Genomic DNA, 16,633 nt, shown 5'->3' with positions numbered 1-16,633 from the left:
CACCAGCGAAGTCCCCTGAAATGGATGTATGTATTGTGTATTAAGACAAGATTTTCGTTTTCCCCTATTGAAAATTTTAGTGAGTGGAGGAATTGTGTATTAAGTGGCCACAGGTTTATCATTTTTGTGTCATTGACATTTGATAGGCATTTCTCTCATTTAGGGTAAAAAGTGTATTTGTAGGTGTGAGAAATCTGTTTTACCAGGTACTTCTCTGCCAGTTGTTGATACTGTTCTTCATGTGACTTTATCAGGAATTCATTGACAGAGAAAGAGAACATGACGTGGAATTAGGGGGAAAAAAACACTAAATAAATTTACCGGATAATTAATCTGTTTCTTTATCTGCATCCAAGTTCCCTACCAGCTCTAAAATTCTATGAGAACAAGATGTGCTTAAAATTCCACATAAAAAAATGTTTAAAGGTAAAATGGTGAAGTAGAAAAAATTCTAGAGAGTCAAGACTTCAGTGTTCTGTTTCTGGCCCTTTCACTAATTTATTATGCTATTTTAAGGCAATTTACTTAATTTTAGGGCTCTCATGTAGGTGATGTCATGTTTTAGGAATTGGTTGTTGAGAGTTGCAGGCTCTAATGTTCTGCCTGATAGAACACTTCCTGTCTGTATGACTTAGGCAAACCTTATGGGCCTTAACCTCCTCATTAACATGTTAGTGAGAATTATAGGACCTCAGTCTTCTGGCTGTTAGGATGACTGAGTGAGGTGATGTGTTTATATTGCTTAGTGTGGTACTCGACAAACAGTAAGTGTTTAATGAAAGCTTGGGTAGTATCAGCATCATTTTCATTTCTGAATTTCTTTATCATCACGTGAGAGACTAAGAGCTACTTGACATTTATTTCTCTATAGTACATTTGTCAAGAATATAGACCATAATAAAGTATTATTGGTAAATGTGTCTATCTGTTTCATAATCAGTTATGAATGGTATTATAGAGCTGTTTTATATGCTACTAAACTTTAACTTATTATATAAATAAAGATACATTCCATTTCCTTGAATGCTGTCTTGTCATTTCAGACTCCCTTAAATAAAAAAAAACACCAAGGTCATCAGTTTTGAGCTTTGAACTTTTTTTAAACACAGGAATTATTTATGAATAACTTGTCTTTGCTATCATTTTGCTATATCATTTGTTATATTAAGATACAACTTTAGTCTTGCAGTTTTAAAAAGACTGACCCTTATTTACTCCGTTCTTCTGATATATTGAAACAAGGTAATATTGAGCTGATAGAATAAAGGAACAGCACTGTCTTGTGGGATATGAAAATCAGCGCTCATGAGCATTATGCTAGAGAGTCTGAGTGAGTTGACTAGAAGAGAAGTAAGAGAACAAGAATAAAAGATAAGGGGTAAGGATTTTCAAATGTAACTGGCAACTTAAATAGGAGGTCAAAAAGAAGCAGGCCCAGAAACAAGGATAAATGATCAAGGGAGACTGGAGGCTTATATAGGCAGACACAGTAATAATGAATACAGGAGAGCACTGTGGGGAAACAGTTTGGTGTTTGATTTCAGTGATGCTCCCCAATAATAAAAGCACAGTCGTTCAATTCAGTAAATCTGATAGCTAAAGACAATGCACAGATAGCTATCAGTTATAGTATGACACACTTAGAGCAGAGGATAAATAAAAGTAAATATTAAAGAAAGCATTCTGGACGTAAGTGATAAATTGCATGAAGTTGTGGGTATCAGGATCCATGTTTGTGAATAGGCCGATTTATTGACAGCGTGGAGTGAATGTAAGCGAGAAATGGCACCTGAAGTTAGTATGGATTGAAATGAATGGGTGAATGTACAGCAGCCTCTCTGTCAAGGCAAAAGAAAGCTGATAACTGCATTTCAGACTTTCTTCAAAACCAATTGGTCTTTGTCCTCAAGTATTAAAACTTCACACTGACTCAGAAAACTCATTCAGGGTCAATAATAGCTGAGACATAATTGGGGACTAGTTTGCAGAAGGGAGGTAATGAGCTGAACATGGTGAGTTGAGAGTGCTTTGGAGACAGTGACACACACATGTCAAGTTGGCAGTTGAATTTGGAGGTCTAGAAATAAGGACTGTGCTGGAAATGTAAATTTGCGAATAAGTGGATACAAAAAAACCCGTATTATTATTTATTGCTGAAGATTTGGTGGCACATTATATAAAATGCTTTTGGTGACTGTAAAACAGAAATTAAAATAATTTGTAATGAGCTGTTTTTTCCACATCAGTTTCTCAGCTGTTTATTCCTGAAATACTATTTGAAATATGACAGTAAAAATAAATTAATGCCTCAACCACAGTTTCTAGGAGATAGACCATATTTGGTGTATCTCCATTTTGCCGTCAGTCCTCTCTGCTTCATTTCATCCTTTTCTTTGTCCCAAATTATTTATTAAAGTGAGAAATTTGGGGAGTAGATTCTTACTGCAGGTATTCTGGGATATAGAAGTAGACACCCTATAATCTTACTCTATCTCTTGTTTGTTTATAGCTGAAAGAGAACCTTTATGGATATGTTTTATTGACTTCTGTAGTGTTTGCCAATTCTAGGTTGCCTTTATTATCTGTTTAAGAAACAAAGAAAATACAGGGAGAACTTATGTTTGTAGTGAATAATTACTAGGCTCAAACTCACTGTTAAAGGCATTAACTCTTCCTGAGTTAGAATGGTCCACAGTTGTATAAAAGTGGCTTCTGAGTGGAATGATCTTAAAACCTTTTTTAAAATGAAGTTTAATATGCTCATAGATTAAAAATATGTAATTCTGTAGAGCCTGATGTAGAAAGCATCCTCTGCTAACAGCCAGCACCACCCACAGTCACTTCTTACTCTTGAAGAGATTCTTTAGGTATTTATTCTCTATTGCTGCATTTTGTGCTTACCTTGCTACTAGTTAACTTTTAGTTTTCATCTCACTCTTTCATTGTGTGAGAACTCATGGGGCCCTTTCCATTTGGAAGCTCTTATCATTCAGTTTTGTTTTAAAAGTATGTGATACGTTGATGATTTTTCTCCTATCTGCTTCCTTTTTCTTGGTGAGACATCAGTAATTCAGTTTTTGGACCTCTTGGACTAGTTCTTCAATTTTTATACTCTTTCTCCCTGTTTTCCATCTCTGTCTTTGCTGCTACGTGGAGGGAGAATTCAGTTTTTATCTTCAAACCCCTCTATCAACGTTTTTTATTTTTACTATCATATTTAAGTTTCAAGAGTTCCTTTTTATGTTTTGAATTCTTTTCATAGCATTTTTTACTTGTTTCAGGGATGCAGTATCTTCTCTTAACTCTCTGAGTCTTTTTGAGTTTTTCTTCTCACTGCCCAGTGATTGTTTTCTTCAGGTGGTTTCCTGTTGTTGGGTTGGCCAGACTTTCCAGAGAAAGGTCTTCCAGTTTCTTGCCCCCAGTGTGTGGGCTGGCTGTCCTCATTCTGGGTGTGGAGTGGGAGAAAAGACTGGATACCTCAGCCTTCACTGTGTAAATGATCCTGTCAGCTGCCCATCAAAACCCAGTTCTAGAAAGTGGAACTCTTTAGGAATACATTTCTAGCCTTTTGCTAGAAATTAGGGAGTGCTAGATAGCCAGCTTTAGTTTAAGGATAGGGGATGCGGAGATTCAGCTGTTCCTTCAGTTTTCCAGTCTTAGCCCCACCCTCACCCCCCGACTTTTACTGCTGCCAATTTCCTAAGCCTTTATGGAGGCTCTAAGTATAAGTTGGTTTCTTCTTGCCTGGGTTAGCTAAGTCCCTGACTACTTAGCCATCTGCTTTCTAGTTTCCAAATTGTTTCCTTTCCCATTTTCTTCTTCCTTATGATTTTGTGCATTTTAAACTGTACAGTGTTTTAGAAGAATTTTAGGAAGGAGTGAAAATTACATTAGATACATTATTAGTTATACTAGATACTACATTAGTAGTATCTATACTAGATACTACATTAGATATTAGTGATACTAGATACTAGATACTATTAGATACTACATTAGTTTCACCTTTTTTGTCTATAAGTGTTTTCGAAACCATAAGCAAAACTGTTTGTTTTGAAGCAAACATTAGGGTAGGTATAATTTTCTTCTATTTTTGTATTTTTAACAGGCACCTAAGTTGATGAATTTATTAAGAGTATCATTTACTAAGGTGTTGTACAACTCAAAAATTTATTCCTCCGATAAAGCACAATTCAAATTATACTGCAGCTTTATTCTTTGTTCCTGTCATGCAAATAATATCCGTTCCTTTTTAAATCCTCTGACTTTTGTCTTCCCCATGTATAAAAATTTCTGTGGCAAGTCACTTAAGATTTTAATTTTCATTCTTAGGCCTTTCTAAAATATTTTGGATTATAAATGTTCCTCAGTTGTCCTTGTATTAGTATCTGTATGCATTAATAATACCACAAACACATGCTTTTTAGTGTCTTTGTCTACTAATTATAACATCTGTGTCAGTTTTAGGTTGATTTCGATTGATTGATTTTTCTTATATGTGTTTCATTTTTCTCCTCCTTTGCCTGTTAATTTTTTTTTAAGTTTTTTTTTTTTTTTTGATGAGGACCATTTTTAAGGTCTTATTGAATTTGATACAATATTGCTTCTGTTTTATGTTTTGGTATTTTGGCCCCTAGGCATGTGGGATCTTAGCTACCCAACCAGGGATTGAACCTGCACCCTGGGCATTGGAAGGCAAAGTCTTAACCACTGGACCGCCAGGGAAGTCCCTGCCTGTTAATTTCTGATTAGATGCCAGATAGTGTGAATTTTACCTTGTTGGGAGGACATATTCCTGTAGTTATTCTTGGGCTTTGTTCTGGGACACAGTTAAATTGGAAACAGTTTGATCCTTTTAGATCTTGCTTTTAAGATTTATTTAGGCAGTATTTGGAACAGTGTCCGGACTACTGACTAATTATTTTCCACTACTGAGGCAAGACCTCTGTGCACTTTACCCAGTGTCTGTATATCATGAAGTCTTTCCCGTCTGGCTGTGTGTGAGAACCTGGCACTTTTACCTTGAATCCTTTGGCTAGTTGTTTCTCTGGCCTCTGGTATTTCTTCCCACATAGGCGCTGATCAGTGTTCAGTTGAATACTTGAGTCAACTTTGTGCAGATCTCCAGAGTTCTCTTTCTGTGCAGCTCTTTCCAGTATTCTTTTTGGTGAGCTCTAGCTGCTTTGGTCTCCCAAGACGCTAAGCTTAGTCGTCTCAACTCAGAGAGGCAGCCTGGCACTGTTCCCATGGCTGCAGCCTAGAGATTCCCAGGCCAGGGAGCTGGGACAGTAATGGGTCTTACTTCATTGATTTCCCATCTCTCAGCCTCACTGTCCTAAATAGCCTGAGGTCCAGAGACTTGAGGACTGATGTTTCTTTTGTTTTGCCTGGTTTATTTTTTTTGATTGTTTCAGGCAAGAGAGTCTTGTTCGTGTTACTTTATCTTGGCCTGAAGCAGACGTCCCTTATTTGTACAGATGTAGAGACACTTATAGGTTCATTAAAATATAAACATACACACACGCGCACACACACAAGGAACTTTATAAAATTTATCTATAAAAAATTGATAAAATACAAATTTTAGTGAGAAAATATCGTCAACAGTTTTCAACATAAAAATTAAACTCTGGATTTTAAAATTGGTTTTTATTGCCACAGTAGAGGTACATCTACACATTTTATATTTGGCACACAGATAACCCTGACTGACGTTCCCAGTTTCTTGACTCATTGACTCCTCAGGTCTGTCAGTTTTTTATGGTGTCCCCTAGGTGAAAAGAAATACTTCGTAGTTTTTCTTATTATTATTAAATAGTTACTTCCAAACAACTTAGTTTATCAAAACAACTTAAACTGAAAAAATTTATTTTATTTATAAATAGCCACATTATTTATTAATGGGATTTGTTTTCCCTTGGGCACTGTTCACATTCTCAAACCTGGGAATCAGATTGCACACTACCACCCTGTTTTCCTGTTCCACATTGAGTTTTGCATGGACTTGGCTTTTTATTACAGCAACCACTGAAAACCTAGCATCACAAAGATAAGACATCATCACAAGGAATATAGCGTGATCTAATATTGATAAAGTCCAGTATTTTGAGCTAGAAGTTTGCATGGTATCTGACAGACATCAACTATTGCTGTTTCCCTTGAAATTTCAAGTACCCCCGTGGTACCCCTGTGAGCATACTGTGGTATCTCTGAGTTTACTCCTTGGGAACACATAGATGGCCTACCATAGGTTGGTGTGCTTTGTTTTGTTTCTCGTTTCCCCTCACAACGTTTGGGTGCATTTTCATACTAATGATATTAACAGAAAATAGAGGCAGAAGCGTATACTTTAAGAACTTATTTCTATCCCTATTGGCTGAGTTCCATAGATTTTTTCCTAGTATGGCATCTGCAAATATATGAGTTGTAGTAGAAAGCTGTTTTTTTATACCAGTTTTATTTTCTTTGATTGGAATCTCACCGTTCAGTAATCTTTAAAGATGAAAGTTCAACAACAGGTATTGTTTATGTATGGTACCTGGCACTGAACCATATGCATTTATTTATACTATTCTTATATTTATTTATAAATTTATATTGTTTTTAATTTTTAAAGAATTCATATTTGTGAAATATTTATAAATATATTTGTATATTATCTCTAAAGCTTAAAACAAGAAATGGTTCTGAAGTTATTATACCTTAGGTGAAAGGGAAGTATGGCCAACTCTACTTCTAAACCTCCCTATAGCTTGGCAGTGTTTTCAGCCTGGGGCTCACTAAGTCAGTTGAAGATACCAAGGAAATGAAACGTAGATGTTCTCTACTAAAACTAGTATTTAAGATGGTATGGTTAAAGAGTAACTGTACAGTTCACTGTTTTCAAAGTAAGGTCTGTTAGAAATACAGTTAAGACTATTCTCGCATTTATTCCTTGTTGTGATTATTTTTACAATGAAATGGTTCTATGATTACTACTTGAAATGCTTAAAACAAATGGCATCTGTCTTATACAGTAGTGTCTGTTGGCAAAATACTTTTCCTAATCTTGAGTTCAGCCAGTGTTATTAAAAGTAGTTGTAACGATATGGAAAAATTGGTGAATTTTAGAATGAAAATATTGGTTCAGTTCCTGAATTGGCAAGGTGTTCGTCAGTTGACCTTGACAGGTGACTTGCTTAAATTAGCCTCGATGACCTTGTATTTACTCATAAGTAAAATATAGGAATGATAACACGCTTTTCATGATAACCTGAGGATGACACTATACATAAGTTTCTTGGTACATAAGAGCACTGCAGGGGTTGTGATTGCCTTGTTCACTCTTATACTCTTAGTATCTGGCTCCATGCTTTTGGTACATAGTAGGTGCTCAACAAATATTTGTTGAATTAGCTATCAATACCCAGTAGTCTCACACTCAGGCTTTTTGCCAAGAGAAGAATTTAAAAGGTTTATAATGTCATAGCAAAACAATGCGAGCATAGCTTAATAATTGCAACAGGTTATTATCATGAAAGATGTGCTCTCTCTTTGAAAAGAAAAATTTGTAATAGTATGCTTTGTAAATTTTTTAGGAGGAGCAAAATCGAGGCAAGCCTAATTGGGAGCATCTCAATGAAGATTTACATGTACTGATCACTGTGGAAGATGCTCAAAACAGAGCAGAGATCAAACTGAAGAGAGCCGTTGAGGAGGTGAAGAAATTACTGGTACCTGCAGTAAGTAATAATTTCCAAATCATTTACTATAGAATAATAGACAAACAGACATTGCTCCAGTCCTTAAATGGGAAAATCTGTTCCCTGTTTATTTTTTGTGAAGGGAATCTTGTGAGGGGAGCAAACTCCATTAGTGGCCTGTTTTTTCAAAAGTATTATTACCTTTGCATCACTCTATTATAGGGTAGGAATGTAGGTGCGTCATCAGTAAGTAGGGTGATGAAAGCTTTCTATCTTTTTTTGGATCAGTTTCTCATTGCAAGCAAGTAATGGGTGTACAGAAGTCTGTACAAATTAATACTTACGTTGGGTGAGCTGTGTTAGTGGGAGCACATTATTTGAGTTGTCTGTGGGTTCCACGTACTCTCCTGGCATATATCATTGTTTACCACATAAAGGTTAATGTTTCATAGTGAAATTTTCCCATAATATGGTAAGATTTTCTTTTAGAAAAATAAGAGCTAACTTTTACTAATGTACCAAGCACCATTCTGAGCACTTTTCACACTTTTAACTCACTTAATATTTCTAAGATAATAAAAACTATTGAAGTTCATACTTAGGGATTGTAGATAAGACACCAAAAGGAATTTTGGAGGGTGACATAAGAAAAGACCCCAAGGAGAGGAGTCACTGAGGCTGGAGAAAAACCAGGAGTGTGGAGTCCTGGAAGCCAAGAGAAGTTTGTTGCTGAAGATTGTTCAATTAAGATAAGAATGGGGAGTTAACCATTGGATTTAGCAAGTAGTAGTCATTGGTGACCTTGCCAAACAGATTTTTGGATGGTGGATTTAAAAGCCTGATTAGCTCAAGTTCAAGAAAGAATGGGACGACAGAAAAAGGAGTTGAAATTTTTTCCCCTAAGATTTCATTATTTATGTAAATGATCCTTTCAGTACTCTTGGCCTCTCAGTTCTTTTATTGCTTCATCTTCAGTGATCTTATCCTCCACTCCATATAAAGTGCATTTTAAATTTTAGTACTTTACTCATATTAAAGTTTCTAAGTTGCCTTCCAGAAAATTTGTACCAATTTGTAGTCCTGCCAGTGTTACCTGAAAATACCTGTTTCTCAACACAGTCTCAAACCCTGGGTGTTACTAAATTTTTTAATCTTTAATCACAAAAATGTGAATATAATAATTCTCATGGTTCTTAAAAATATTTATATTAGATGAGTTTTTACATTAGCTTTTTGTAACAAAAATTCTAAATCTTCATGATCACATTTTGAACAGGTACACAATCCCTGGTTTCATATTGTTTCTGTGGGGAATATTGATTCAGTTTACATATCATTTACAGAATGAATTTATAGCTGAAGTATGGGATTACCTTTGTATTATTTCAGTATAAATGTTTCTTACCTATCCATGTAGAATAAATTCTTTTCTGGAAAGAGGTAGAAAGAGAGTCGTGTGTAGTTTAATGTTTTTGTGCCTATTATGTTTAATGTTATATAGCAAAAGATCTAATCCTGGCTTAAGGGACCTGGGGGTGTGGAGGGGAGAGTTGGTAGACTTTGTGCTTGATTTAAAATTTTATAATTAAATGTAATAAATATTCCATTTTGTATTTTACATCTGGAGATAAGGCTAATAAATCTCGGTTAAGGTTGTAGCTGTGCGCCTTGTGACATAATTCTAATTTTTCTAATAATTTTGATGATTTGAATGTGTCTCCATCAGTTTACGTAACACCACACATAACTTAATGTTTAGAGTTCAAACTTTTAAAATTCAAATTAGGGTTTCAAAACAACCTTACAAAGTAAGTTCTTTTGCCCCCATTTTTCCAGCAAGCACAAGAACTCAGAGAAACCTTAGCATTTTCTAATTTCACTGCAAAAGTAATAGGGATTTTGAGATGATCACACTTCATTCATTTGTAGAGTCATAATGTTTTACCTAATGAACTTGTTTACTCTGGATAATACCATTTTTATTTCAGATGTTTCTTTGATTTCAGTAATCCGTTTATTTTAATCTCTTTTGTTTCTTAAATCACAGAATAAACCATGCATAGCTAGAGAAGAGTCATTTCTTTAGTTACATATAGTATAACTAGTCTGGCAAGTCTAAATCTGTTACCATCAAGTATCTACTAAAAATATCCTTTTCATTGTAGGTACAGTTAATCAGTTGTTTAATCTCATTTCCATAAATCTGAACCATACCTCCTTACATTCTTGAGATCTTCAATATACTCTCATAAGTACAGTGAAACATTTTGTGAAAATCAAATCATACTCACTGATAGAAAAGGACTATTGAGCAGTGCCCTGATTTTGCTCATCTTTGGGGACTTAGGTCATCCTTGGCAGAGACCAACTGCTGAGGTATTGATAAGTCTATCTCCAAAAGTATTTCTTGAAGACATATATTCTTGCCAACCCAGTTAAAATAACCTGTCTTTTCACTTTTAGTCTTAACCCATTCAGTTCATTCTCTCATAAGTTAGTACGAGTGATTTTTTTTTTCTTTAAATAAATCATATAAAGATTATCAGTGACTTGCCATTTCACTCCTCTGGAAGTGGGGTAACAAGTGAGTTATCTGCTCTGAAATTCCTTATTGTATATTGAAGAAATGGCTCTTAATTGTAAACAAAGTATGGGTAGTTGTAAAAATTTTAAAGTCAGAGAAGGAAAATGTTTATGAAATAATTAATTTTAGGACTTTTGATGGCTTCATATAAGTATAAAGTAAAATTTCACATGTTTTGTAAGTATTGGTTCTCTCCAAGTTAGCTTATAAATGGGAGAAAGACTTTTGAAGTACTAGGATGCAATATAAGGAAATGAGTGAAAAAACATTATTCCTCCTAAAAAGATTATGGGGAAATCCTCAAACTGGTAGAATTTTACTGAGTATATAGGTAGAACATTAAGCAAAGGTTATATAGGAAGAAACAATCATGTCAAGATTTGATACGGTAATAGCCTTCTCATTTTAAGTGAACCCCATAAGGAAATTAGTGTTACTTGGAATTATTAGGGATTTGTGATTCTGCATTTGTGATTTCTGGTTTTATGTAACTGCTTTGTTCTAAAAGTTAATTGGGTGGAAAAACTAGCTTTTATGATATTTATGGAGTTTTACAATATCGACTATTTCCTAATTTTAGCTAAATATTTAAGACAGGATATGTTGATCATTTTTGTTTGTTATTAGGCCGAATTGCAATGTGCTGCTATATGCTTTCCTATAAATTTTTGTTTCTTTAATTAAACTTCTATGATGCAGTTACTAATTTTATATAACCCTATGATAAATTACTTCATAATTAGACAAATGGTATTTTTAGTAGATTAATTACTAATTTTATATATCTAAACCTTAGGCTTTTAGACATGTGTGTTGAACTGGTTTATTATAATTAGAAAACTTCCTTCAGATGACATTTTAATGCTTGTTCTTATTCACATCATAATTCTCACACTTTTCCTGTGAGCCTTTCAAAATAAACTGGGCTGTTAAATTTCTTGGCTGAACTTCTTACAGTCTTTGCTTAGCATTTACCTAATGTGCTTACAAATATACAGAATTTTGGGAAATTATGACTTCTTATCTTTGTATATTCAAATCACTTTAACATAGATTTGATCCGTACAGAGAGCTTGTATATTAAATTAATTTACTCATTTGCCAATTCTGTCATCAGATGTTTTTGTTTCCTTTATTCTTGCTATGTAATATGCTATAAATTCCCATTTCTTTTGCCTTTTGTAACAGAGTATCTAAATCTGCTTTTAATTAATTTGGTCTTAATATTCTCATGTACATATTAGGACAATTGATTAGTTATTGTGCAGGCCCTTGTTAACCATTTTAAGGACTTCAGCTTTTAGTCTAGAATGGGTGAAACCATTGGAGTGCTTAAGGAGAGGGGAATGAATGACATAATCTGATTAATATTCTATAAGGATTGCTGGCCTGCTCTGTTTAAAACAGAATAAAGAACACAAGGTGAAAGAAAGGAAGCTCTTGTAGGATCTGCAAATTATGGCCCATGGGCCAAATCCAGCCTCCCACCTGTGTTTGAATAGCCCATGAGCTAAGAATGGTTTTTACATTTTTTAATGGCTGGGGAAAAAAATCAGAAGAATAATATTTGGAGAAGAAGAATATATCATAAAATGTGAAAATTATATGAAATTCAAATTGCATTGTCTGACAAGTTTTATTGAAACACAGCCATGCTTATGCTTATTCATTTACGTGTTGTCTGTGGCTGCTTCTGCGCTCCAGTGGTGAGTTGAGTAACTGCCACAGAGACCATATGCCCAGAAAAGCCATTTACTGTCTGGCTTATTACAGAAGAAGTTTGCCAATTCCTGGACCATTGCATTAATTCAGACGAGAGGTGATGATGGGTTGGGCCAGTGTAGCCATAGCGGTGAGTCATGGTCTGGTTGTGAGCATATTTTTACAGTGAAACTGGCAGGTTTTGCTAATGGATTGTCTGTGGGATGTTAGAAAGCAAGGCATCAAGGATGACACCAAGATTTTTAGCCTGAACAACTGGAAGGATATAATTGCTGTTACCTTGATGAAGGATATGTTAGGAACAGATTTTGAAGAGATTACTTGGAACTCAGTTTTGGACCTAGTAAATTTGAGATGCCTGTTGGCTATCCAAGTGTAGCTATTCTAGTGTTCTGTTCAGATTAACAAATACTTATTCCAGGTTGGCTGTATTTTAGAACACTAGGGATACAGAAAATTATTTACGGCAAGATCTTTAATATTTAGGCAATGACATTTCCCTAACTGTATTTCATGAGATACTTTTCATAGGTATTTGGGGTAAAGGAAGCCTTTAATATGCTAGTAAGTATTGTGAACCTCTGGTAGAAACCATTTCCAAATTTAATTGACCATCAGAATTTTTGTTCTGAGAGTGTATTCACATCTAGCGTTATAGAGATACCTGTTTGAGAAATAATCTGGAAACTCATGATTTAAATACATAGGAGCTGTCTTTTTAATGCTGAAGAATAGTCATTTGAAGACAAGAAGGAAGAAGAGGTGCTTCTTGAGGAATTTTTTCCTTTTTTTTTACACATAAAATAAAAACTCATTCATTTGAAATGTACAGTTTGGCCCTTGACAACTGTATACACTAACAGCCACTTCCACAGTCAAGATTTCCATCATGCCAAAAAGTTTTCTCTTACCCCTTTGCTATCAATTAACTACCCCCCCCACGCCCCCAGGCAACAACTGGGGTTAGTTTTGCCTTTTTTTCTATTATGATCTAAAAACTTTGTTTTTTCCCCCCAGCCTTATTGGTATAAGATTGACAAATAAAAATTGTTTATATTTAGGATGTACAAGTGCTTTTTTTTTAAGGTGTACAATGTGATGATTTGATATACATCTATACATTGTGAAATGATTATCACAATCAAGTTAATTAACACATTCATCATCCCACATAGTTAGTTTTTTTATTTGTATGATCTATTCTCTTAGTAAATTTCAAGTGTACAGTGTTATTAACTGTAACCACCACGCTGTACCTTTGACCCCCAGAACTTACTCATCTCATAACTGAGAGTTTGTACCTTTTTATGGACATCACCCCATTTCCCCTACCGCCCCTCCCTTCCCCCAGCACCTGACAACCACCATTCTACTCTCTGGTTTTATGAATTTACCTATTTTAGATGAGTTTGCCTTTTCTAGATTTCATTTTTTGTGCCTGTCTTTCACGTGGCGTCGCTTTTTTGAGGTTCCTCCATGCTGTTATATGTGTCAGTGAGTTGTTTCTTTTTATTGATAATTAGTATTCCATTTGAATACATAAGCCACAGTTTGTTTATCCTTTCACCTGTTGAAGTTTTAATTTTTATTTCTCTGAATACAAGTGATGTCGAGCATCTTTTCATGTGCTGCTTGAGAAATCATATATCTTCTTTGATGAAGTATCTTTAAATCTTTCTATCATTCTTTATTGTCTTTTCTTTTTTTTTTTTTACTATTAAAACAGTTCTTTATATATATTGGGAATACATCCATTATTGGACAGATATTCTAATCTGTGGCTTGCCTTTGTCTTGTGGTTTTGTGGGAAGGCTTTTAATTACAAATCCCATTTCATTCATAAATATAGAACTTAAATTTTTTTTCTTTTTTTTGTATTTTTCAAGGAATTTGTCTTTGTCATCTAAGTTAAACTTTTTATCATGAAGTTGATCATAATATTCCCTTTTTATCTTTTTAAGGTATGTAGGATCTGTAGTAGTGTCCTTGCTTTCATTCATTATGTTAGTAATTTGTGACTTCCTTTTTTTTTTTGATCAGTCCAGCTCTAGAGCTTTATTAATTTTAATCATCTTTTACTGCTACATACCAGTTTTTGGTTTTGTTGATTTTTCTCTATTTATTCCTTTTCTGTTTCATTGATTTCTGCTTTTATATATTCTTTCTTTAGGGTTTAACCTTATTTTCGCAGCTTCTTAAAGGTGGAAGATTAGTGACTTAAGACCTTTTGTTTATACTAAAAATTTTCTCTCTGAATAATGCTTTACCTGCATCTCAAATATAATATTATGCTGTATTTTTATTACTATTCACTTCACAGTATTTTCTAATTTTTTTCATGATTTCTTCTTTGACCTATGGGTTATTTCCAGATGTTTCCAAATATTTGGGACTTTTAAATTTATCTTATTGTGACTGATTTCTAACTTAATTCTGTTCTTCTCAGAAAATGTTTTCTATAAGATTTCACTCTCTTTGCATCTAATTAGGACTTTTTATATTGCATCACATTGTCTGTTTTGGTGAATATCCCTTTTACACTTAAAAGCACATGTATTCTACAGTAGTTGGATATGTGTTTTATAAATGTCATTTAGATGAAGGTGGTTGAAAATGTTCAGTTCTTCTGTCCTTATCCATTTTCCCCCTATTTTTGTTAATTACTGAAAGAGATGTGTAAAGATCTCCATTCATTCGTTGTAATAATATTTATGCATACTAGCGTGTTCTCCTTGAAGGCACTGAAATGGCAGACTAATTTGATGTGTGCACATGTGTACATGTATGTATGTATAGCTTACATAACCTATATGAACAGTTTGGCATCATTAAAAGATTTCACTCTTCATTTTATGTAATGGCAACTTTCCCCTTGTTTTAATTTTGAAGTGTTTGTCTCCCCCTCCCCCCCAAATGCCAATTATTTAATGCAGCACATTTTCTAGAGCGATAGTAACAAGCAGTATATAGGTGGCAATCAGTGTTCAAGAAGATGTTATAGAGGTTTACAGGAAGATGTCACAGTGGACTGGGGTATTTAGGGGAGAAGATTTCACATAGGTGGGTGAGACTTGAGCCGGAACTTCAAGGTACAAAGTTCCTAGAGACAGAGGGGATTAGTGTATATGCATTTTAGAGGTGGAGAGTTGTGCATTTCAAGTCATTAGAGTGGTAACAAATGCAGTAGGATTGCGCAAATCATGCATGGTCAGGGACTGTCACTTAAACTTAGAACTTTTATTTCCTTATATGTAAAATTGGGTTATTGTTGCTTACTTGCCTTAGAAGGACTTTGTAAAGGTAAAAATTATTATTTTAGTTATGTGAAAGTGCAAGACACATGTTCCCTCATTTCTTCTCTTTTTCTTTATGTTGTATGGATTGATTACCTTAGCTACATCATTGGCCATGCCAGTTACAAGCTCATTCCTGGTCACAGGAGGCACCATGCCAAAAGAAAGTGATTCTGTCCCTAACTGCAAAAGGCGCCCTAATTGCTAGTCCATGATCTCACCAATATACCTTTTTGCTTACAGCGACATAATAAATAAGAAAATTGTAAACCACTTAATGTTACTTAAAAAAATAACGTGTATACAAGTATCTCCGTCCCCCCACCCCCCCTCACTCACTCACTGTGGGAGTACATCTACCGTCTCCGGTATCAGGTGCCATCCCTCTTTCAATTAATTCTCATTCTGTTTCGTTGGAAAAGAATACTGTTTCATCATTAACTAAGACATAGATGCATATCCTATGATCTTTTCTAATCTTCTCTGAAGGGACATAAAAAACACTAGAACAGGGGCTTCCCTGGTGGCTCAGTGGTTAAGAGTCCGCCTGCTGATGCAGGGGACCACGGGTTCGTGCCCCGGTCGGGGAAGATCCCACGTGCTGCGGAGTGGCTGCGCCCGTGAGCCATGGCCGCTGAGCCTGCGGGTCCAGAGCCTGTGCTGCGCAGCGGCAGAGGCCACAGCAGTGAGAGGCCCGCGTACCGCAAAAACAAAACAAAACACTAGAACAGTGGAAGTTGGGGAATATTACTGATATAAAGACTGGGAAAGTAGAAGTGAGAGATACCTGCTCAAATGTCTTCTTTCTCACTATAATTTTTCCTTTCTTTCAATAAGAATGGGGGTAAAAGATTTCTGTTGGGGAGATGGAATACTAAACTGAAAAGACGAAATGAGTCACCATAGCCTGTATTAGAGAAATTAAGTGATTTCAGGCAGTTGAAGTTTACACTGTCTGATAATTTAAGACCAGCTTTGGTACACAAGATGCCACTAGTCCCAGACAATTCATAAAGTGTTTGTTTCACTTTCTTACTTTATGGGGGGAATAAGCGTGTCTTTTTTTTTTTTTTTTGCCTCTTTAAGTTTGTTTAATAGGTATTTGAGGAGTTGAACGTGAGTTGGTTTTGAGTATATAGCTGATCTCTTTATGAAAGCATTTATAAACATAGAGCTCAGTAATATTAACCTAAGTAATTGATCTAGTAGATTCTGAGGAATTTCCAGCTGAGGATTTTTAAAGTTGCCAGTTATTTCAAGAATATTATGAAATTTGAAAAAGATTATTAAAAAAAAGTAACTTAAATTCACTTCTTAAAAAAAACTATAGGTGTCAATGTCATCATTATTTG

General features: G+C 34.9%; 1 protein-coding gene across 7 annotated transcripts in view; it reads left to right on the top strand.

Moving 5' to 3' along the window:
- QKI (QKI, KH domain containing RNA binding) overlaps positions 1–16,633 on the top strand; it is a 143,842-nt gene that overhangs the window by 94,947 nt on the left and 32,262 nt on the right. For all 7 annotated transcript variants that reach the window (XR_011246706.1, XM_060029661.1, XM_060029660.1 and 4 more), the window contains exon 4: positions 7,578–7,721. Coding sequence is in view for 6 of the 7 variants with exons in the window: in XM_060029661.1 (XP_059885644.1) it covers positions 7,578–7,721 (144 nt within the window). In the remaining variant the exon portion in view is untranslated. The remainder of the gene's footprint in view (positions 1–7,577; positions 7,722–16,633) is intronic.

Source organism: Delphinus delphis, chromosome 14 (assembly GCF_949987515.2).
Source record: "Delphinus delphis chromosome 14, mDelDel1.2, whole genome shotgun sequence".
Taxonomy (NCBI): Eukaryota; Metazoa; Chordata; class Mammalia; order Artiodactyla; family Delphinidae; genus Delphinus; species Delphinus delphis.
Note: the sequence above shows the minus strand (reverse complement) of the source record. Positions and strands in the feature narration are given on the sequence as shown.